Below are 25,566 nucleotides of genomic sequence, written 5' to 3'. Positions count from 1 at the left end.
TTTTTATTAGCTTTCATGGTTTTTTCTTCCCGTTATTTTTTATTCTCTGTGCTTTTAATCATTGCTGTCATTTATATTTTGTCATGTTTGTAATTGTTTGACCCAGCGTGCCTTAAATATGACTGTCTTAATGAGCTCTCGCCCCGCTCCAAAAATGAATGTCCTTGTGTGTTTGTACCACATGTATACGTACGAGCATGTGGGCCCATATGCCGTTAAGTGGCTGTGATGTAAACCTGATGAATGTTCAACTGCAATCTGGACCTACAAACCTCATAAATTGAAAAACATGAAGAATTATATACAGTTCCCGAAATGTAAATTAGGTTTCGTATAAAATTGTCAACATTTTAATTATGGGCATTTTTTAGACTACTTTATTGTCACCTATCACTCGAATATAAATGTATTTTCTGCTAATTATTAATTTAAATTTGATCCTCGTTTTTGTCTTTGGAATGCATGAAATGGGGCTATTATCGGAGGCACCGCGTTTTAGAAAATGCTTACATCAAACGCACGATTTAAATAAACGCCTGAGAAAAACAGCTCTGACATTATTTGGCAAAAACAACGTAGCTGTTATGCTCCCATAAAAGCCATTGTAGCTTCTTGATGCAAGCTTTCTAATTTTTGTGCCTCAAATACTGCACTGCAGGTACAAGGCATTTGCACTGCTCATTAAACCACTTCTATTAACATATTCTGAACATTGGCACTGCTTCATTTTAGCGCAATGTTTTTTTATATAAAAAAATATTGGGGTGGTGTTGGCATTGCAGTTTTCCCATTATTGAGTGCGATTATTATCGTTTTTAACATTTATTTCATACACCATTTGGAAGTGTGATAGCATTAAGTATCTTCATAGCATTTTTTTTCAAGGTTTCATTTCTTCTCTAGTCTTCTTAGGTGTTAGTTTCAGGGCCTCCAAAGCCTTTGGTTTAATGAGAATTAGATTTTTTTTTCTTTCCAAAGTTTCACAGATTGATTTTTTACTACATACCATTGTTTCCACCAATTGCTGCAGTTTATTACAACGTCATACAAGAGACTATAAAAATGTGCATTTAACGTGCATGAAATGTATTCAGTCTGAATCACATTTGAAGTAAAAATATATCAATATTTTTATGGGAATAACTTTATGTATTCAGGGCCTTCTTTTTCAAAGTTGAATTTTCCTTAAATTCCACAGTGTTTGAGGTTATCTTGGTTGTTAAAGTCTTTCCAATTTTTTTAAAAGAAAAGCATTGTTTTACAACTTTGACCTGATTTCAAGGATAATCCAACCGGAATGACAATTCAATCATTAGAGCAACTCTCCCTTTTGGGTTAACTCTGCATTTTGTTCCTGCCATGAAATTGCACATCACAATTCTTTGCTTGAAATGTGATATCACTTGTCAGCAAATTATAGGTCTCCCGTAAATGCCATGGAGTACTTTGATGCCCACCAAATAATCTTTGTTTCTTGCTGATATTCATTCTCTTTGTACTTTAATAAGATTCTTGGCTTATACATATGGCAAAGAGCAAAAGCCGCTGGCCTTATTTTAAAGCTTTTTAAGGCAGCTGCTGGGACTTGGTTTTTAAGTAGACGTGCCCAATAAGCCACCCAACACTGGGTGCTATGGTGTGGCCTCACGTTTGCGTAACACTGTTGCTGTATCATTTTCAGTTAGCGGTGCTGTCCTGTGTGTGTGTTTTTTCTCAGTTGCGGAGCACCGGCCCAGATGCTCAAAATTCCAAACAGCAACAAACATTACTCTTGAATCTTCTTGGTTCTTTCGGTAAAGTCATGTAGAAGGGAAATAATAAAATAATAAAAATTTACATAATAAAATTCTCATGACGTTTCAGCCACAACGCAAGCAGCCGTCCTCAGGTGAAGAACAGGGCTGTCGGAAAGACAGATAGATAAGAGTAAATACGTTTCCTGAATTTATAGGTTATAAGAACTTGAAAACAGAGATGATGAGAGGGAATTCCAAAGTCAAGCAATGCGAGGAAAGAAGCAGAAGTAGAATTATTGTGACCTGCAGCGTGGTGGTGGTGGTTGAACGCCGTGTGTATTGAGACGACACTGGGCCTGGTAGACCAAGTCCTCAACATGGGTGGAAGAATCGACGCGTTAAGTTTACAAGACTAGTAACTATGGTAATGCTATCGCAGCATGTGCTTGTGGGGCTGGTGTCCTGTTCTGCCGAGTGACACGTGCGATGCACTGCTGCTGTGTCCGCAGTTTTGGACATGGCGCGCCACGTGCCACTGTACCGGGCTCTGCTGGAGCTGCTTCGCGCCATCGCCCTCTGCCCGCCGCTCGTGCCCCTTCTGCTGCCCCTCTCGGGAGGGCCACCCTCCGACGTCCAGGAGGACTCTGAGACCGCGTCTCAAGGCTGCATCTCTGCCCTGCTCACAAAGATGAAAACCTGTGTTGACACGTACAGTAACAGACTCAGGTGAGAGGCACACACACATACACTGCCAGTTCACAAGGTTGCAACTGAAAAAGAGCTGTAGGGCTGCGTGTGAACCAGCTTGTGACCCTGTTGAGTGGTGGGGCACAGCTGATCGCATACTACACGTGAAGAGTATGACTCACTATGAGATATGTTTGATGAATGTGATATTTTCAAATATACAGATTGTCCTCTGAATCATCAGTATTTTCTTTCATCTGTGTTTAATTGAATATTGAATGGAAGAATAAATTGCGGTGATGTAAGTCTTTCATTGCTTGGTTCCATAAAATTGGAAGATTACATTGCTTGGGGACAAATTTTATTTCAGGACAAATGTTTGCTTAGACGCTGTGAATGTTTGTAGTTTAGCATGCTTTTGTGGTAGGAGCGTCTTGGCTTAAGTGGGTTTTATTTAAGGCAGAAAATGACCTGGAAAAATGTGTACCCCCTTTTATTTAATCTTTGATTGACGTGTTCTTCCTTGGTAGGGACTTTATGCTTTTACTCATTTGTACCAGTTACCAGTGCGTGAGTGCAACAAGAAATTTGGCTGAACATTACCAGATTTCTCATTTCTCGTAAGACTTTGAACAGGTTTGAATAGCAAGTGCAAACCGCATTGTGGAGTGACTTAATTTGTTTAACTATCGGGCTTAGAGTTACTTATATATTCTGCTCCTGAATTCCTTTCTGCTCATATTGGGATTTTTTGGGACATATTTGCAGGAATGTGTTTTTTTATATTCTTTGGGTCTTTCGGTAAAGTCACGTAGATAGGTTCAAAAATATTACAAAAAACTACGACGTTTTGATCGCAACACAAGCGATCGTCATTAGGTGGAGAAAAGAGAAAAAAAAGAGGGGTTAGCCTCGAAGGCAAACTCTTTATAAAGGTTCAAAATGGGCTTAGCCCAAGTGTCAGAACGGAGTGGGCGGGGCAAAAGAGCCCTTGGGGGAGCATGAGCGGAGGGATTAAAAACGTGGGCCTCGGCATATTGAGCGATGAAGGTTCTGAAGAGATGCCGCAACACCAAGGTAATACCAATCTCCTTTACATTGACATCTGCTGCTGTCACATCTTCTAATGCTAAACGGATCTTGTTCAGGCAGGCTTAGCCCTGATCTCAGAGATAATACGATTGCTCTGAATTGAACTAGATCTTTTGGACAAGACACTCCTGAAATCACACTTAACATTGACAGAAAAAATGTCTACATCTGATTGGGAACATGTAGATGACATGACAGCCTCTTCAGCCGCTTCAATGTCGGCTAAATGCAAAGATAACCTGATTTCCAAGTTCAACTTCCTTTCCAAGAAGAAGCCAGATCCACACATTAACAAGTTAGACGTTGACAAGGTTGTTATTAATCCGAGTAATAGTCCAATTTCTGACAGCCTAAAATCGGTTCTAGGTGAAGGGTTGAATTTCGCAGTCACCCCTAACACATCCCAGTGCATGATATTATTGCCCAGGTCGATGTAGCCCTTAAGGGTTTGGGATACATCACTGCAGATGTGGCAAGATCAGAAATCGCTGCAACTCTTAAAAGTGCTAAGACACCTATCAGCAACATCAGTAAGGATGAGCATTTTGAGCTATCTCAATAAAAAATATAGGACAATGCCACGGTCATCATGGACAAAAGCACATATAATAACAAAATTCAGAACCTACTTAATGATGGTAGCTATACAAAAATTAAAAGAGATCCCACGAACAGCCTCGTTACAAAAAAACAACAATATCATCACTGATTTGACTTCTTTAATCGAACAAACCAAGCGGTTTCCCTAAAACCCTCTGCTGCTAGACCACCCATATTGTATAGGCTTACCAAAAATCCATAAAGAGGGTACACCCCTTCGTCCTATCGTCTCCACCATTGACTCACCCACCTACAAACTGGCCCGATTTCTGTCTGAGACCTTACAACCATTCACTGGTAAGACCTCCTCAACTGTACTTAACTCAGCTCACTTGGTATCGTTAATTAAGAACATCTCACTATCTCCAGGTGATTTGCTCATTAGTTTCAACGTAGTCTCTTTGTTTACCAAAGTTCCTGTGCCTGACACCATTGCAATCATTGAAGGTTTGGTCCAACAAGGACTGAATGCTGATGTATTGGCCCTGGGCTCATGTGCCCCGCCTACTCCATTCTGTCACTTGGGCTATGCCCATTTTAAACCTTTATAAACAGTTTGCCTTTAGAGGCTAACCCCTTTTTTTTTCTTTTTTCTTTTCCCCACCTGATGACGACCGCTTGTATTGCGATCGAAACATCATAGTTTTAAAAAATGTTTTTAACCTATCTACGTGACTTTACCGAAATGCCCAAAGAATATGAATTCCTGCAGTCACGAAAGCTTTAAGTCAATGTATTTTTTGCAGGATATCTACTCGTTCAGCTAATATATGAAGTTGGACATTTTTCTTTTTTAATAACGACAGCAACAGCAGAATTTACTTGACAAAAAATGTGCTGTGCACCACAGATTATATTTTAAAGTGTAGCTTTGTACCAGGGATTGTATATGTATAAACAAAAATTGGCTCTTCTTATTGGCCCTGAAAACTTTTTACTTTGGAACCCAGCAACCTTTCACGGCATTGCGGAGGCGGAATACGAAATGCAGTTCTCAACTCATCGCTGTACAGCAGACAAACGTAATGCACATTAATGCTGCCACACACTTTAAGCTCATTTACATTTGCTTGGCTTCCCCGTGAGTTTGCACTTATCCATTGGTTTGCAGCTCTTACTCAGTTGGCAGCTATGCAATCCAAATCTCCAAAGCCTTAATTTACCTGCTATGGACACTGCTTTAATAAAAATGTGGTGTTTATTACAGGCCCCCACAGTTTTTCAGGGTCATATCAGCTGTCCACCCACGCTAGCTGTGTGTATTATGTTGGGTAACAGTCGAGGGGCCACAGGGCGTGACTGCGTGGTCTGGGGTTGGCTTAATATGTGATGGTTATTTTGCTAGGACTCAGGAACAAGATCCCTGTGTTATTAAAAAAAATCACGGATGTGACTGGGTGGCTCATAGGTCATAGCGCAGAGCTAGCACCGCTGAGATCTTTGGATCGAATCCAGGCGGCCGCCTGTGATTAAACCAGGTTCTCAAGTTCAGTGAGTTGATGGACACAGCCCACTCGTCAGTGAACGCAATAAAAAAAAAGCCATCAAGTTACATTTGTTTCTACAAATAATTTGGCTAAATCCCAGCTCTGGGAAATAAAATATCGGTTTTACAGTGCTTTGAACATTACTCTCATGCAGAGTGAATGGTGTGTGCTCAGAGGTCGTTGTGTCGTTTGAAGAACGACCTTTGAGATTCCTTCAAGCGACCTTTCATAGCCCACTTTATAGCACTCAGCATTGCACTACTTCATGGGAGCAATGGATTTTTAATCTCATGACTTGACAACCGATAGCACAATCTGTATCACATTAGTGAACGTGACAATGATTTTTTCATTTTTTTTAGATGTTCTTGTTTTAAAAATATATATATTTTTATATTAAACATATTACTTTTGTCAAAAAATGTATGGGGGTTAAAGGAAACAAATAAAGTGCACCGGAACATTGAAGTGATGGTGCTGTAAATTTAGGTTGTACTCAGGAAATGGAGCAAGTTAGTGACTCATTTCTAAGAAGCATTATTTATAATGGGGGAATGATGGGGAGATGTAATGTCTTGCAATTGTGATGCACATTTGTCTTGGTGAAGTGGAAACCTGTAATTCACATTGCAACTGGGTTCATTGGCAACTCCTCTTGGCTCTAACCCCGCTTGTTTTGATGTCTGTGTTTGTCACGAGAATCTCACGCCATCTATAGACAGTTCGTTGGTGTATTTCCTATTAATCTTGTATTTTCACGCTCATTTGAAAATGTAAAAAATGTTTCGCATGAGTGACATCGTTAAATATCTGCAGGTCAAAGAAGGAACGGGGCAAAGCCAATGGGAAAGTGGATTCGGAAGCCGAAGCAGAGGGCCTCACCCTGCTGGTACCTGACATCCAGAGGACAGCGGAGATTGTGCACAAGGCAACCACCAGCCTCAAGCAGGCCACACTCGGTACGCTGGCCCACCAGCTTCTCATACTCATGCCTCCATTCAAACCATGTGTATTCCCTACTGTGCTCCACTCCCAACTGTTCACGTGCGCTTGTGTTTTCCTTTAAACCACATTTTTAGCATGGTTGGCTACGTATGGTGCGAATTAAGTTCTACATACATACATACATGTACTCATTACCACATTCCACTGCCACTTCATACACTTGTTCATGCCTACATTCGAACCACATCCACTCGCCATTCTTCTCCACTAATATCCCTTCTCACACGAAAACACTCGTGGCCAACATGCCGGACTTGCTTGGGCCCACTAACGCTTTCTCACTTACTCATGTCAGCATGCAGGTTCGTGATTGCTATCACACTCGCACCAATCAGCTTTTTTAATGCAACCACTTATGATCACTACAGAATTCTACACAGGCCTTTGGTTTTTGTTCACGTAGTTTACGTACACTTTTATCAACTCGAAAAAAATCCCGCTTTTCCTAGCTAAGATGTACTTTTGGAATGTCCAATACACTTGTTTGAACAAGGTCCTCCTTTCAGCTACTTTCTGGTTAAAAATAAATGTACGGTTGGCTTGGATAACCTTCCTCATTCCCCATGGGAATACTGCATTGCTACAATTGAGCGTATTGCTATTGAATCTTCACTGCTTTTGTGTATTGCCTAATTTATAAGGACTAATAAACAGTTAATGTTCTGTTAAGCAATTTGCACTTAAAGCTATTAAGATGGTCTGAACATTCGGCTTAATTTTCCTTTTCTTTATTCAATTGCTGTCCCTTGCTTTTTTGCAGATGTTTGTTTGCAACACGCATCTTAGCTCATCTTTCTGTAGTTGTAAAAACAATTGTTTACTCATTTGTATAAGTGGTAATGATAATTTTGGTGTAGCTAATGTGTATTACGTACAGATATACTGCAATGTTATTGATGTCCTTTGCACGTTGAGTATTTAGTTTTTTTAATTAACACTTCAATTCTAATAATGGCGCCAATATCTTCAGCTGTATTCAGGAAACCAGATTTGTTTTTTTCCATTTTGTACATCCTTCATAGGACACAAAAACTTCCATTTCCCTAATTCTGTGGTTTTATGAGAGGCGTATGAAACTTTTATTGAAATTGTTTCTCGACCAAAGAAAACGGACAGAAAACTTAAGGCTTATACAAATGCTGCGGAGCATTTTAAATTGGTTATTGCATGCAGTGCGAGTACATTGCCTACAATACCCAGTAAATCCTACAACAATGCGAGGCGTTGCCTGTCTCTCGAGACGAGACAGCCTTCTGGAATGTGTGCACTTTCTTGCCATGGAGCGGATTACTTGTTCACACGAGCAGGGGCAAGTTCTTGCAAGTTCTGTTTGCAGAGCTTTGTGCTAAGAATGGTGCTTTATGCTGCCTTTGCGATAGTCGCACAATGGATATGGCTGCCACATCAGGAGTTGTGTTTCGGCTGCCCTTATCTTGGTTTGCTAGGTGACTGTCCTTGCTAGGGCAAACAGTGTCGCTGTTCAGCTTCGATTTTCATTTCTTCATATCTCTGCTTATATCAAAGTGCTGCCTCTGCACAAACCTCCCTTTTTACCCTTTGCTTGCTGCCTTTCAAGCTGAGATTTTGAAAAGTGCAATGTGGTGTGAGATCATGAATTCTGAGTGTGGCTTCTTGGAAAGAAAATAAAGGTCTGTTCTTAATATTTCCTTCAGTGTGTTCCATATTTTTATTATCCTGTTCTCCTTGTTGTGGCACTTGTTCCAGGAGACACCTGGCTAAATGTTTGATTCGTCGCCCATTCTGAATTTCAGACAAACAAGATCTTGAAAACAGGAGTATTTTTTCAAGACCCAGGATGTCTACTGCTGGAAAATCAATGGAGGAAAGATATGTTTCCATTATGAAGGACTTACAGTTTGGTGAGTAATTTTGTCCCAATTATTTGGCACCTTTATAGCCTCTATGGGAACCCTATGTTGTTTTTCAGAGTCTAAGCGCAGGTCTTATGCTTTCACGTTATGCAATTCAGAAATTGCCCAGTTAACAGTGTGCTAATTCTGCTGAACTGTTCGGAGGATTGCTTCAGACCTTTATTTTAGTGTGGCACATGACATAATTTTGCCTTGATTATTATTACTTTGCCATTTATCAAATGTTGACGCACACGGATGATTATTTGCTCACGTGTTGTGAGAGCATTACCAGGTATCATTTCAGTACCATTCGTCTTTTCCTGAATGCACAATTGTATTCCATCATTGGAAACCTTAATAGCTCAAATTTGGCATCATATCTGAGCCTCTTGAGATATTTATTGGACTACCCAACGTGTTCCCCACAAAGCAAAATCACGGGTCGTTTCCACTGCTCAGTAGCAATGATTTTTAGTGGCTGCATCCATATGCATACACGTTCACATCACTACCTCAAGCTGTAGGCCCTACGTTGGCTTGGGTCAATTGGACCGGACGCTCACAGGCCTACGGCTGAGCAGCCGTGTTGCGAAACATGATTGTCGCTGGCCGCCCCCCCCTACACCTGCCTGCTTGCCTGTCCCTGTATTGATTCGTAGTGCAGCAATTGAGGCGATTGACTTTTGATTGGACCATGAAATAACCGTTTCGGCTAACGAGCAGTTATTTTCTGTGACACACCATGGTATGTTATACCTGAATCACATTGATGTGGTTCAGTATATATAAAAAAACATACCTAAATACAGCATGTACATGTGCTGTAAGTAATATATTATGGTTATTGATAAATCATTATTTAAATGTATTCCATTACTGAAAATTATGAGTGCCTTGGTGCATGACTAGTTAATTACATTATGTGTATAATGTTCGGCTGTTTTTTCCTTTGGCAATTAAGTGGCTGTTTTGAATACACAATCATCTATCAGTGGCACATGTTTTGGCTCTCGTGACAATGAGCTGCAAGCGGCTCCAAGGGGACAAGGACTGTGGTGCTTTGGTTGAGCTTCATTCTCCAAAATTTTGAGCATTCAACGATTGGCGAATTTTTTTAGCTGCATTGAGATATTGGTGCTTTTTTCATTCCCTATTACTGTATACTATGTGTATTATGTAACGTGTCATTTATGTGTCTTATTTGTTTTATTTTATCAGTGGAGAGCTTTGGTTTTCATGTCGTGTAGTGCATTTATTGGGACTGGCGAGCTAGCGCCCTTTCCATTTTTAGATGCCGAAAAATTGTTCATCGATTTCCTAATGCTCGTATTTCTCCGCAGGCCGTTAAAGTCACGGCACGAGTCAGAAAGTTCTGTTTCAACATGTGATGCGTGTGCCTTTAATGGAAGGTGGCTTTCAAGTGCTATAGATCTTACCTTGATTTTTTTTCTCGTGAGAAAATGTCTCTCCATTGTAATGTAACTCATTAAGGGGGGAAAACTTCAACGTTTCTCCTGTTATTATTGACAACTTATGCAATGTCACGTCTTTGAGAACATTCAGTTTTCCGAGGTCCGCATTTTGTGTGAATTTAACAGATTCAAAAGTAACGCGTTTAATATACTGTATAAAGATTTTGCTTCGGGCCAAAAAACCTCACAGTTTTTTTAAATGATTGCCGGGTAAAATTAGCAAATTACTCATTTTGGGCATTTGGTAATTATTGTACGTGTGCAATGTTCACTAATCAAAATGCTAGTTTACGAACTCAAAGTATTTTGCATGTATTTTTTTATAATGCAAAACAGGCTTTAGTGTTCTTGGGTGTTTAATGAAAAAGAAAAAAAACGTGTTAACCAGCCACAAAATTCAAAAGTTTTTACAAGCTTTGTTAACACATTATATGAGCACGGTATCTGGCATTAATAGACTAATTTACGTATTAATGCTTTCATTTTTCTTCAATACTCTTGACCCAACGTAACGGTCTTCGTTTTTAATTCCCGTCGATATTTTTCACCACTGTTTCGGTCGCCGTGTGTGACAAAAAAGTGTTGACGTTTGCGTGGCAGACACGTTTGAGCTGGTGTCCGAGGACGAGGATGGCAAGCTGGTCTTCAAGGTGAGCCACCACTACATGTCGCAGGTGAAGAGCGCCAACGACAGCAACGGGGCACCGCGCGCCCGCCGCTTGGCGCAGGAGGCCGTCACCCTCTCCACCTCACTGCCGCTCTCCGCGTGCTCCAGCGTGTTCGTGCGCTGCGACGAGGAACGGTTGGACATCATGAAGGTGAGCACTGCCGTGCACGTTTTAAATCAACTATCGGTTTTCTGTTACCATATTCTCTGATGTTGCGGGTGCGTCTCATGATCTGGGTGGTGTATGTGTGTGACTAGCTTTGTACGGTGTTATTGTATTGACGCCGGGCAAAACATTAAGAAGAAGAATTAACATTTGTAAGGCGCATTTCATCCGTAGATCCCAATACTTTTGGGAGTCTTATATTCCAGAGAATACGGTAATGTTGTTTTGAAGACGAGTTGATGGATCGTGTAGATAATGTCCAATGAATGTTCCAGCCAGTAGGGTTATGAGATAGCCATCTGATGACAGTGCAGCAAGTAGGCTACATACCTCTTCATGTAATATTTAGGGCTATTCCATCCTATGCTTGTGTTCCTTCCAGTTTCCTTCACACGCAACAACATATACTCGGCAATTGGTCAAACATCCTCAGCAAGACCCTCCTGAAAATGAGTCCACGAGACGCATTAATTCTGTTATACTAATCATTATAGCTACGAAACAAAACAATATCCATGACCTAATATGAACAGTCTGCAGACATATACAGGAGCTCCAACGTCTTGAACACTTAACTCATTCAAAGCTTAATCAAATTAAAAACCCACATGCCTCATGCCGCTGTCAATGTCTCTCTGGCTCACGTCGTGTTTGAGTGAGTTTCTATGCAGGAGTTGGCTCCGTCTGGTTTATCATTTTCTTTCGAGGACCTTGAAAAAAATTTCTGCAGCACTGCGAGTGAAAGTGTTCCCGATTAGTATTGCTCCTTCTTCACATCATTAAAGGAGAAAAATATACAGTGAATCATCGATTACACTTTGTAACACAATTTTTGTTCCTGGGTAGTGTTATTTCGTAATTGCTTATGCCTAAAAAGTATAGAAAATGGCTCTTATTCGATTATTTGGTTCTTTCGGTTAAGTCACGTCTAAAGATAAAATAATAAATTATTTAATTTAATTTATTATTTTATCTTTAGACGTTATTTAATTTAATTTATTATTTTATCTTTAGACGTGACTTAACCGAAAGAACCAAATAATCATTTACTGCAGTCACGAAAGTTCTAAAATTAAGATTGGCTCTTATTCCCCACAAACTTTGCTTTTGTGACCAGGACAGTGATATTTTGAAATGTACCTATTTTCAATGAGAAAACGGGCGAATTTGTGTCTTTTCGTTCACGTAAAGTCAGAAAAAAACAACATGAATCTAAATTAACATGTATTTATATTAAAATAATCAAAAAATTGTGAGTTTTTCTTGACAGTTGTCACCCACGGGTCAGGACGTGGCCAAAGCAGCCAGGTCGCGGTCATTCACTCAATTTGCCATTTCATTTGGCGCCAGCAGTCACAGCTCGGCACACTCCTTGGGTTTCAGCCATTCATAAAAACCCAACAGATTTATAGTGCAAATGTTTAAAGATAAATAAGTGAAATAAAGCATTTAGCATGACAATATTCAAGCCGTCAATAATGTGGTTTTAATGGGGCTCGAGAGTATTTCTGCTCTCGGACAAGATTCTCTGATATGAGCATATTTCTCCTTCCCAATAAGCCAAATCTCTCGGACCCAGATGTGCTTAATATGTACAGAATCAACATTTCTGATTTTGCTTGTGCTTGGTGGGATTCCAGTCTTGTTCACGATACTATAGAATCTTTGGCGTGCCATTATTCGTCTTTTTACCTTGGGTAGCCATCGGCATGTCCTCCCGTACAATATGAATTTCTCTTGAACCCAAGGCTTGAAGAATGTCCGAGCATCAGGAGCAAGTTTGTGTTATTGAACATGCCGACAGCTGCCTTAGAAAGCCAGATTTCAGTTTGAGTAAACCTAGTTAGGAAATGGAGGCAGGCTTGGGAAATGGAGAGTGAAGCCCGAGTGTTATGTGTGTGTAACGGTGCACAGCATGTGCGATCCCTTGTGGTTTAATTACGCTCTATTAGTTTGTTTGTTTAGTTAATTATGACCAGTGTGTGTGCAAATCCACACATTGCAACCCTGAGATTGTTGAGATCCACAGTTGATGTTTTAAATGTTACACACGAGTCATTGAATAATACAATTTATGTTTTGAGCAGTTATGTAATTTATTTAGATGTTTCGCTTATTGAAATAGATCGAAATATCATTTTCGGAGTCCTGTGCCTTTTAAATTATGACTTTATTTATTTATCAGTGTTATAAGACTGCATGTATTGGTGTTCCTGATTTCAAATACATCCATGTTTTTTGCAACACATCTCTATAATTCCTCGAAAATAACATGAAGCCTCTTCAGCATTGTCTCAGTAATTATGCTTCAGTGCTAATTTTAGTCTGCAAGTCTTAAGGCCTCATTTGCTCATGTAATTTAACTCCAGGTACCTCATTTATGCCATCTCATAGCTAGTGAACATGTGTTTCGGCATCCATATGGAAGGGATTTTATTCTTCTTTCTATTGTGGCTTGAGATTTTTTTCAAATCTTATGACATCATCATTCTTTTGTCCGAGACTTAAAATTTTGAAATCTCATGCCGAGCGATCTTGTGCCGAGTGGCAGGCATCGTTACAATGGTCCTTTCACGTGCATACTACTTTAATCCTTACGTCCTTTTATTCCTTTCTGTTGGATCCCCAGTGCTCACTCCTGTGACGCTCTTCACAACATTGCCATTGACATTGCGAGTCGGCGTCAAGGCCAATGCGCACCGCCCAAGTTGCAGCAAAATATAGTTTGGCCGCAAACGCGTCGCACATAATACGCAAACCTTCTGCTTGTGGTTCCAGGGCTCAGTATTAACGGTGGAGGAACCTGAAAGGCAGTTGAACATTTTTTAAGGAAGTGAAATTGGCATTTTCTTCGAATAAGCTGTTTAAGATGGCATTTTTTAGGGGGTGGGGGGGGGGGGGGGGGACTGTTTGACACCACAGTTGATCATCGATTTATTTTCCGCTCGATTATCTGGCTTCCAACATATCCGGCAGTCCCCGGTCAATCTGGCAAAACCACTGCAAAGGCTGTACTAATCCAGCGATCGGCACCATGTGCGCGACAAAAAAAGCCGCTCTGCTTGATTTCAGTGTAAAATATTATATACTCGCCTTTTGCTCGTCCAAGGACGGGTGTCTTGCAGTAAATCTGAAACTTGCAATCGAAAAGCAGACCGCGACGTGATATTCATTGCATTAATGCGTGGGCAATTTGTAAGGGCGCAGTGACACAGACCTATTTAATTTTAAGGTTATAATCCCTTGTTCATCATGACGTCCTATTTACTTTGATGTCTCAATAGCTTTACGGAGATCGCGTGACGTGAGGGTTCTGCCTTTGTAGTGAGGGTTGTGAGTTGACGCCGAGGAGGGGGGAGGAGGCGCCTCGGCCCCCAATGTGGAGTGACGTCAGCCGCTAATTATTATTAATTTGGGGGGGGGTTCCATTTGGAGGATGTCACCTTATGATTATTAATGAGGGGGGCTGTTCGATGTGGAGGGACGTTATTTGCTCATGATTATTAATGAGGGGGGAGGGTGCTGCATGTGGTGTGATGTTACCCGCTCATGATTATGAATGAGGATGGGTGGGGGGTTGGCCATTTGGAGGACGTCACCTGCTCATTAATATTAATCAGGGGGGCCGGTCTATGTGGAGTGACGTCACGTGCATTAAGGACACATTCCACGGTGATTCTAGTAGGTATAGTGCATTATACACTACATACAAGTGAAACATTGAAAAAACTGCACATATATACATTTTTCATGACTAATAACTCCAGTAGTAAAAACAGAAAATATACGGTGCGATCCGACGAGATGCGCATGGAAATTTCGGCGTTCACATCAGTCCTGCGATCATGAAACACATGGTTGTTGAAATAAGAGCATAATACATACATCACCCCATGCAGAGTCTTCGAGATTTGAGTGGTAAGTACGGTACAGTAAATACAGTAACTTTGTAGAGTAGGACATTTATTTTGTCATTTTGTCTGTTCATTTATGCCAATTTCAAATTGTAAACCAATTTAAAACACTAAAAATCATACACACAACACCTAAAAACATAATGTCATGCAAGGATGTGCAAAAATAAACTATTTTAAATAATGATGTGATTATCCAGCGTTTTCAAGAATCCGGCGCCCCCGTCTCCCCGAAGCCGCCGGATAATCTGATCTCATGTAATTTGAAATTTGAGGGCTACGTGCCATACTGACCATCTATTTCACGGTTGGGATGTCACGTACTGTCAAATAATGACAAAAACAGTGATTGTCTTAAATAGTGCTTTTTTTTACTTCAATGCCACGTGTTGTTATACATATTTTAGGGATTTTAATTCCTGATTAAGATGCTGAAAAATAGAAACATTGTTTCGACTTGTGCAGCATTGTCTTGAGAAAAGTGAATCCTTAAACCAGACAGAGCAAGATTGTGTTTGCAGTGGCGGTGCTGGCTGTGCTTCCATGTCGTAGAAGTTAATTTATTAACTACGATTATATTCGACTAAAAAAGCTGCGGCTGTTTGATATTTTTGGTCAAGAATAATTCACGCACTTAATTATAAAGCTCCTGCTGTTGGTTTTGTAGCTGTTTAAACAGGTCTTCGCTCGAGTAAGTATGGAGATGTTTTATTCGTATAATGTGCTCATTTCTGGACATTTGGCATGCAAATTACATTGTTCCACTAGGGGCTCACAGCAGTCTGTGTGTTATTTGCAAAAGTAAACTGCACTTATAACAGCATTCTGAATGGGTTGCTTATTGGTGTTCTTTTTTGCTTTTGCATCTGATTCAGGTTCTAATCACGGGCCCCGCTGATACCCCGTACGCTAATGGCTGTTTTGAGTTTGATGTCTACTTCCCGCAAGATTATCCCAACTCCCCGCCGCTCGTGAACCTCGAAACAACGGGGCGGAACAGCGTGCGATTCAATCCCAACCTTTACAACGACGGCAAGGCAAGCCTGCACCCCCCTCACCCTCCTGCCCCATACAATCACACTGTTTATTCAGAAATACACACTGTCCTTCTCACCTTGTGACCTGATCAACGTTACGAAAACATATTTGTTTATGTATGGGTTTGTTTGTGTTTTGTGCGTTAAATGGGAAAGAAAGAGTATGGAGGCAGCTGCAGGCAAATAAAAAAAAAATCGGTAGATTTCTTGGTCAGTGGCTTGCTAGTGTTAACGCTCTTGCGCCGTGACAGGCTTGTCCAGCAGAGCCTTTGGGAAGGTTTTTCTGTCACTTTCACTGCCTTCATTAGCTTTCAAAGGTACCTCTTCTGGTCCCACTGGGGACAGATGGTGATTTACTTTCAGCTCTGGCATTAAACATTTCAAATAGGTGAAACATTTTGTTTTCTGCTGTGGTGTGTGGCAATTAGCACAAATCCCGCCACTGGACTGGATATGTGTCTGCTCTAATGAGCAGGATTCTCACCAGATGCAGCTGAAGCTGCACTATTGTTGGCCTCTGAGATCTCTGCACATGATGATACCGCATTTATCATCTGCTGGTCAGGGGGTGTTAATTAGAAGTTGTACAGTGCTAGGATCATTATAGTTTTACGAATTTCCACCCCTGCTATCGCACCATCCACCAAAAATAAGCCCACCTTAATTAGTACGGAATGATCACTGCAGCACAAGAGCTGTTTGCTGGCGCATGAATGCCGTTATCGACGCTCATTTGTCAGGCTTATGTTCCGTGCCGGCACCCGTCGTCCCATTGCAGGTTTGCCTGAGCATATTGAACACGTGGCATGGTCGCCCCGAGGAAAAGTGGAATCCGCAGACATCCAGCTTTCTGCAGGTAAGAGCGCACGATGACATTCCACCCCGCAGGTCAGGCCTCACTGCACCCGCCACAGGCTATTCGGCGCAGCTTATGGGGCTGGCATCTCCACGGGTCTGGGGGCTCGTGCACTGATTATTGCCACCTCCATCCCAAAAACAATGTGCACTTATTTCAGATTACAGTTATTTGCCGATCTAGCCAGTTGCCACTGTGGCAAGAGTGTCGGAAGTTCGTGAGGTCAGGTCTCGGCCAGGGGGTTAGTTCAGCTCCGGGGTTGATAAAAATGAATACCACTTTGTGGCAAGTCAACCGTATTCGTGATATGGTTTGAACGACCCCCATTTATATGAATGTGAACTTTCTATCACTGGCTCTGGGCTGTAAATGGGATATGAGAACTGCCTCATGCTTGTTTTATTGTGAAACCACGTCGTTTTTTTACTTCTATATTATGTGGGACTTATGCGTTGTCAGATCTCATAGTGAGTGGCCTTAAAAAGATGGGGAGGAACCTAAAGAAGCCGTGGTTTTACGGTGTTCCCAGGCAGCATTTGATAGCGAAACATAATTAGTGGATTAGGCTTGCATTTCAATTTCTGCTCAGGATGGCAGAGGCTGGCAGTAGGCCTACCATGCTCTGGGTAAACACAAAAAAGCACTTGCAGAGCAATGGAAACCAACTCAGTAGGCGTGTAAATCACATTTCTCGGCGCTTGTGGCAGGAGTGTGCGGTGAATTTTGGTGAGGTGCACTAAGCCGGTGTTTGTGGGTTTTGAGAAAGCCGTGGGCAGAGAGCAGATTGAAGCGAACAGATTGACGGTAGCCAAGCTGGTTGCAGAGTCTTCAAGAGCTTTATAGTTACTGTTTGTTGGTTCTTGGGGTATTTAAAATAACTATATTTTTTCTAAGTTGAACTGTCAAACTTTTAAATATATGTATTACACTTATAAATATTTTAGTGATTATATTTCTTTTATGCATAAACAGTATAAAAGTCATAATTTGTAATGTGTTATTTTTCAAGAGGTCGGAATATGATAATTTGTAATGCGGTTGGTGAAGACAATGCCACTAGCTATTGCGCTAATATGTCCTGAAATATTGTCTCCATGGCTGCCACCAGCAGCTGCCACAGCCGAAGACCCTGTGGGCAGACAAACGGAGTTGAACGTTAACAGCTGCTCCGAAAGGCGTTTATTTGACTTGGCGAATTTAGTTATTATAATGCCTGAGTTGACATTCGAGAGCCATCTCACAGCACCTTAGCTTGCATTCACGGAGACAATGCTGACATGGAGAAGAGTTCCACGGTTTCATTAAGCTCCTATATTTTAGAATGTCACGTGTTTTTAATTGAATTCACGAGCAAAGCACTTCTCATAAAAAAATGTATTTCGTGTGTTAAACCTGTGTACAGTGCTAAAAAAAATGTGTTCACAAAACGTTGGCCTTCAATTGAACTAGGATTCGATTAAGCCTCCTGTGATGGAGGCTTAGAGCATTTCTATTTGGTATCGCATAACCAGGCTGACTGACATTTTTAATTATAAATGCATATTCCCTCTAGCCTTCGCATAAGAGAGGGGCCAACGTGATTGTTATGATTTCAAGGTTTATTATCTCATAACCTACACTGCAATAACAGAAGATGGGTAATAAGGTTTTACATTTTGTCGATACATGCAAATTATTTCCCAAGAGTATAAATCACAGAGGTCTCTTTATGGTAGCGATTCCAACATCAAGCAGTGTAATATATTTCGTTATTTGTCTTCACAGTAAAAACTGTATTTTTTCTCAACCATTCTTATGGTTTAACAGGAGAGAAAGATTGTCTCGGAGGTGACGGCAATCTAAACCGAGTCAGTTGAAGACCAAATCCCGGTCTTCAGTTTAATGTGGCACCCAATGAATGTAACAAACGGTGCCGTTTGAGAAAGGGACATCAGGGCGGTTGAGCTGTGAACATTGGGGACCTGAATTCTTGCAATTAACATCCTTGCTTGCCATATGATGACCATGTTATCAGATGTTTATCTGAGCATAATACATGCTCAGGTAAATCAAAACATTGCCTTTATCTTTGTCTTCATAAACAATTAATTTAGTTTAGTATAGTATGCACTTTAACACGTAGGCTTCGCGACCAATATTATTCATAATTAACGTTTTTGGGTTAGATCGCGTTATTTATAAATGTGTCGTAACCCTCCACCACCCGACTTGGCCAATCATTTGTGAAACCACAACATTTACAATTTGTAAATGTTGTGGTTTCACGCTTCAACACACCGGTGGGCTAAAGCAGTGAACTAATTGTCTTTTGTCAACGTGACACTTTTTTGCTGATTGGCCGTGTCGGGTGGTGGAGGGTTACGACACATTTATAAATAACGCGATCTAACCCAAAAACGTTGATTATGGATAGTATGCACTCTTTAGGATGTGAATAAATATTTGTGTTTGATTTTGTCACACCTGGTCCATGCTTTGTCCCCCTCCCCCGTGCTCCTAGCCATGCTTTGTTTTGTCTATCTGTGGTGGTGTTCGCACATCCGATGAGCACGGTTGGCTACGGACATTGTGAAAGAGGTTCTACATACATGCATAGGTTCTTCTACATTTTTTATGATGTTCATTTTGTTTTTAAAGATGGTGGGTCAAAATTCTAAGTGTTTTTGAGATGCAATCTGCATGAATGACATTACATAACAACAAAATATACTGATTCATATTAGACACACGAGTTGATTGTGGATGTGAGTGTATCTGAGGCCAACTCCTCCAGCCATTATCAACTCGCTCCGAGTCTTATATTAGGGGTATCCTCACAAGGCCAATTGAGGAACCATATTCTTGACAAGATCATTCTTTCTTCACTGATTGACCTATTACAACTTGCAGCAGCATTACAGATCATTGTCTGCTGATGGTGACAGATTCGGTTTTGTATTTATTACAAATGTATATATTTTTTTGCATCTCATCACCGTGCTTTAGCTTGGCTGAGTGAGTCATTTTGTCTTATCATTGCGAGTACAAGAATATGAATGGGTTTAGATAATGCCAAAACTAATTGGACGGCTATTAATAATATCTGGTGATACTAAGAAAGGTACAGAAAAGTACAGTTCATATAAGTTACCATTGCCTGCCTACTGAATGGATTATATATGTAATACTGTAAAGCTCTCCAGCTATATTTTTTTCACCTGATAACGATTGCTTGTGTTGCAAGCAATCGTCGGGATATATTTTTTAAAAATAATTTTTCTATCTACGTGGCTTTACCGAAAGACCTAAAGAATACTTTAAAGCATCTTTTATTCCCAACATTCACTAAAGGAAGTTACCTTACAATGCACAATAATTGATTATGTAAAAAGAAAGCAGAGCAGTTAGGTCATGCGTGTGTGTCGCAGTTACATTGGGCACACTACTCTGGGATTCCCTTCGTAGATGTATGAAGTTTTAGGGAATGTATATATTTGCGACATGCTTCTCTTTAAGGATCTCTACGAATGATTTGCTTTTGTTCTTCTAGCCAGATTCACAACATTTTGCAAATTGTAGGGATTTGTGGTTGAAAGGCTGCAGCATAATGAATAAATTCAAATCGATTGTGGAATTGATTCTTGAAGAAGCTTTTGAGCCGTTAAATGGCTAACACTATCTGGAATTGATTCCATGCATTGCGTTTATTTGCTGCTAGCAAATATTTTGTAAAAGGGGTCTGAATACTGCCACGTATTTGTTATGTGAGCGTTTTAGGTGCATCTGACCAATGCTAGGTCACCAAATTCATAGGGAGGGGGGAATGTAAATATTTAAGCCCTGGATTCTGAAGTTATATCAGTAAGAGATAAGCACAGTAGTCCTCAAACACTAGGCTTCACACTCCTTATGTCCAGACATGTGAAAGCAATGTGATAAGCTTGTGAAGGCTCAGAGCTTTCGAACAGATGTTTGAGAAACACCAGTAAAGAATTGCTTTAATTGAGATCCCATCTTTTACATTAATGTGACACCTTTATACCTTTTGTTACCCTTTTAAGTATGTCCCAATAATTTTTTGTTCGTTATAAGTACAGTACTCCTCTGGTGGAAGAGTGGAGTGAGTCTTTGTGCATACTAGTAAACTTACGAATACACGTTCATGCATTGTGTGCAGCCTGTCTGGGTGAAAATCCATTCTTTTTTTTCTGTACCATGTCGCCCTTCTTATCTTGTTGCCGTCAACCTTCCCCCTCTTTTCGACAGGTGCTGGTGTCCGTGCAGTCACTTATCCTGGTGTCGGAGCCGTACTTTAACGAGCCAGGCTATGAGCGGTCACGCGGCACGCCCAGTGGCGCGCAAAGCTCTCGCGAGTATGACGCCAACATCCGGCAGGCGACGGTCAAGTGGGCCATGCTAGAACAGATCTGCAGCCCGTCGCCCTGCTTCCGGGAGGTGAGCACCACCTCCCTTACCCCCCCCCCCCCCCTCCACACGATCGAGATTCTTGACATTATTTCGGCACCCAGGAAAAGCATGAGTGTTACCTTCATGAGTGGTCACAGTATCTTGCCATTTTGTTTAAAATGGCCAGACCTTTATTCTCTGCGGAGTATGCAGTGATGGATTGAATGTCTCGAAAGCATCCTTATGGTGTGTTGTTTTTGTAGATTTTTTTGCAGAATATGGAGTGCCCTTTTTTGTGTAACCTATTACAAAGTTGGTCGTTGAAAAATGTTGTATTAATGTTTTGGCCAGAATTGCTGTAGCGGTAGGCATTCCCGGTAATGCAGTTTACTGCTTGAGAGAGGCTAATCTGGAGTCTCTGTGGGGGGGAAGGGTGTTTGCTGCCAGGCATGCTGTTTTTTTTGTGAAATAGCATGAGGCTCGCAAATGAATGTGTGCCTGGACTATTGGGTTTATATTAACACTCCTCACAGCCACATCAACCCGAGATTATTTTGTGTATAACCATGCGATAAGGCCTTGCAATGAGCACACGGGGTAGTGATTTTAGTACAGAATCAAGATGTGTCATCTTCGGGATGGGTTTTCTTCTCGTGGGTTTTTTTAAAGCCCGTAGCCTCAATAAAGACTTTTAGTGCCTATCTTAGGGAGGGGACATCAATTTGTGCTTTATGTTGATTTTAAATACTGTTGCAAAGAGAACCCAAAATGTACTTGAGGCTTACACAATAGATACCCTGTAGCTTGAAATGAGTTGTCCAAAATTAGTTTATCAGTATTGATGATTTTTGCATGATTGTGAATTATTTGCATCTATAAAATGTCATTAAATATGCCTACCAGGAAGTGTCGTATTGGCGATGCCGGTTATTCGTTGAGAGTTTTCACGCTAGATGTTACAGATGCAACTCGGATCTCTTGAATATATTTTGTCCAAGCTTCTAAACAGGACCCTTTGTCAGAACCTTGGCTGATGACATGAAACATCTGGTGCAATGTTTGCGGTGCTGCAGTGGAAATTGGCTCCAGGGGATCGTCAAAGGCCAGATTTTTTATTTAAATCAGAATTGTAGGGTAGACTATAAAGAATTAATGTGGCCCACTGTTTGTGTTTCAGAGGCTTTTTTTCTTGCTTTCATAACATCTAGCAGGGCATTTTTCAAATTGACAATTTTAACTGAAAGCATTTTATAAACATGTTTTACAATAAATGTAATAATTTCACCCCACTGAAGATTTCCCTTACCATACAAGCTTGGTCAGTGTGAAATTATGCTGCCTGTGTGCACAACCGTAAGGATGTTGAGCAGCAGAGCTCTTGAAAAATATTTTACACAAAAAGGAATGACATACAAATTTATGGCGCTGAATTGCTTAACAAAGGATGGAAACCAGATGCACTGATGGCTGGGAATAATGCCCATTCTTTCTCTTAAGTCTAAGTCGCAAAAGCATTCAAAAAGAATCCACTCTCAGCAAGATTGCTTTTCGACTTTTATTAAATGCGTATTGGAAAAAATACGGAAATGCAGTAGATAGAAAAAAATATCGTCTGGCAGCTGAGTAGGTAAATAAATAAACAAGCAATGAAAATAAATAAATGTAAGTTATAATTTTATTTCTCTATAACAGTAAGCGCCAAATCAAAACTGACGCAGGCTTTTAACCAGTTGAGAAAATGTCAAACGTGGGTGGTGCAGTGTAGGCATAAGCGGCGGTTGGCTTAATGACCAGAAAAATGTGGTTTTTACTTTGTAGCGGCTCCAAATGTACTCATTAAACTTGCGTATTTTTTGCTAATTTCTACATTTTCCTTGTGCACCTTAATCACCTTCGGGGTTCCACTATTCTTGGTGTTACATGGTCCATAAGTATTTTTCTGTCTGTTAATCTCTGTATCAGTGTTTAATTAATAGAGCCTTTAAATGAAATGTCTTCATTACCTTACGTAATGCAAGTGTCAGTATTTTTAATTGCTAGGGCATTATGCACTTCACGAGTGGCAAGCATTGAATTGATAGCGTTTGCTGCTCTTTGTAATACATTAAAAAGCTGCAGTGTGAAAAAAGCATTGATATTGTTTCGAAAGATATAACACAAGTAGTGGCTCATCCCTTAAAGTATACGGTGAATTTTTGATCAACAATGCGCACAATGGTATGCAATTGGGTCTATAATCTTCTAGTTCTAATGTGTGTTGGCTGTGTTTGATGTTTTTTAAAATAACGTCCAGACAGAACACAAAATCTACTGGCTCGTTGCACATTTACAAATTTAGCAAACCATATTACGCATGTTTTATATTCCAAAGTGATGTTGGCTGTTTATCCTCATTTTGCTAGCATTACAGATTATTCATGTGCACAATATGCTTAGTTCATCATATGCACAATATGCTTAGTTAATTGATCATTCACAATTTACCTTGGTTAGTTATGGTCAATCATGTGAAGACATGCTTTATAACAATATAATAAACAGCCATTGGTTGCCACGGCTGACCAGGCCACTGTAATGATCAACCAAATGGAACAGCAGTGGTGCTAATCTCTTTCATGGTGCTTTTCAGCACCCTAATTGGATACTGTTAATTAGCCATCGTGGAATATCATGGTGATTAACAATGTATTGAAATCACCCAAGTTGTACATGCCTTAATTTTTTCAGTGTCTTAAAATGTTAATTGCATTTACTTGCTTTGTAAATGCAATTTGTTTTGCACGAGTAACCTGTTCCAACAATGACAATTTTCTTATAACAGGACATTCCCATTCTAGTTGCTTTCTTGGCTAATTTAGCATTGCTTACCTCTTACCTGTAAAGGCCACTCACTATTTCTGGATGTTTAGCGTTCATGAAATTCTGTTTTCAAATCATCTCGCTCCTAATATAAAAAAAACTGCCCATTGGCACTTTGTTTGGCTGTGCAAGCTTTGAGCCCTGCTGTGGCTGTAATTGTGTGTCGGTCGGCAGTGAATAATTCGGAGTTCATCCGAAGATGTTCACAGGAATGATAATTTTTTTTTATTTTTTTAAGTAGACAACATTTTTAGTATTATGTTCTTGACATAAAGAAGTTAGCTTGCATTTTTAAAAAAGACTGCTGGATACATTAGCATAATGTTGCATTTCATTAATAGTGAAAGACAAGCCTTGCACGCCATAGAAGTTGGGTTCATGCACAGAGCTAGTTTGCAAATCCCAGACCGCAGCACTAATTAATGAACTGTGTGCATTTTGCCTGGAGGGTTGCAGCCCAGCACACCCCTTATTAAGCGCGCTTGCTCGCTGATAAGACATGAAGTCTGTGACGCTGGGCAAGGGCCACTGTGCTGCAGTGGGAATGTTCAGGGTACTGCCGCGTTAGTTAAGGCCCACATCTGGTTGGCGGAGGGCAACACTCTGAGAAGGCCACACACAACCCGTGTGCCTTTTAACGTAAAAATTTGATCGGACCGAAGATTAAAACGGTGAATATCTTGTTGCGGCAAGCGAATACTATTTTCTCATCACATAGCATCACATTTGTACTCAAAGTTGACGGTTTGATTATGCAGTTAATATAATGAACCAATGCAGAATTCCCATTGAGTGAGGTGAGTGGCGCACTTGGCTGCCAACCCACTCTGCGGTGTTCATCGTTGGTATGGTGGTGATGCTGGTTGTCGGGCAGACTTTTTATATAAGACACTTATTGATATATGTTTTAAAGTCAGACTTATGAATCTACAATTGAGCGACACATTTATTGTAATACGACACGTGTGAAAGCTCATAGCCAAAAGATAATAAATCTGTCCCACACGTAACAATTTTCCCAAAAATTTCTAACCTTAATTTAATGTATGCTTGTCAATAGTCTGTATTAATATTGCATTTTGAGTAGTCAAGGATTACCGTATGTATAGCTAACAAAATTGAAATCACATTTATAATATCAAATAGGAGCACATGTTTCATGATTGTAATTCAGCCCCCAAAATAAATAAAACGATGAAACATCTATGCCGATGTGAAGCCTACCTGCAGTGCAAACAATGCCTTCCTGCACTAACCCTGACCCTAAAAACCTAAAACAACAGACCGTGCTCCTCTCAAGGGGATAGACCCCACCGAAATAGAAATGCAATAAAAATATAAATGGACGTTCAGCACTGGCACAGCCAGTACTGCGCAAAAGCATCGCGCTCACGTTGGTGAACTTTAATCCCAGACTCATAGGCTGAACTGCCATTCATGTGATGATGCCCCCATGTGCCTTGCTCGTCCGGAAAACAGCTTTGCTTTGGGTCATTGCTGTACTCGGGTACCTTTTATGAGCTCACTTGTTGAAAGTGCATTTCACATTTTATTTGATACGTCTTATTTCCGTGTCACATGGTACTTTTTACACAGTGTGCCGTGTCAAACGGGAATCTCAGCCTGACGCGAAGCGTTAACCGGCGGCGCTTGCCGGAAAGCAAGTTTCGCTGTGACCCTGCTTCCTTTCGAAGCCCTTGGCGTTTACTTTCCCCTTAATTTCATCAT

At 40.6% G+C, this 25,566-nt stretch overlaps 1 protein-coding gene across 1 annotated transcript in view; it reads left to right on the top strand.

Annotated features, from left to right (window-relative positions):
• Positions 1–25,566, top strand: part of BIRC6 (baculoviral IAP repeat containing 6) — a 149,254-nt gene that overhangs the window by 111,000 nt on the left and 12,688 nt on the right. The window contains 7 exon segments of the mRNA XM_061558929.1: positions 2,246–2,462; positions 6,419–6,561; positions 8,380–8,487; positions 10,554–10,771; positions 15,576–15,737; positions 16,516–16,593; positions 20,839–21,027. Of these exon segments, the coding sequence (XP_061414913.1) occupies positions 2,246–2,462; positions 6,419–6,561; positions 8,380–8,487; positions 10,554–10,771; positions 15,576–15,737; positions 16,516–16,593; positions 20,839–21,027 (1,115 nt within the window).

This window comes from Lethenteron reissneri, chromosome 25, assembly GCF_015708825.2.
Source record: "Lethenteron reissneri isolate LAM-NWPU_2019-01 chromosome 25, ASM1570882v1, whole genome shotgun sequence".
NCBI classification, from domain to species: Eukaryota; Metazoa; Chordata; class Hyperoartia; order Petromyzontiformes; family Petromyzontidae; genus Lethenteron; species Lethenteron reissneri.
The sequence above is the reverse complement of the archived record's forward strand: the minus strand, read 5'-3'. Positions and strand labels throughout refer to the sequence as shown.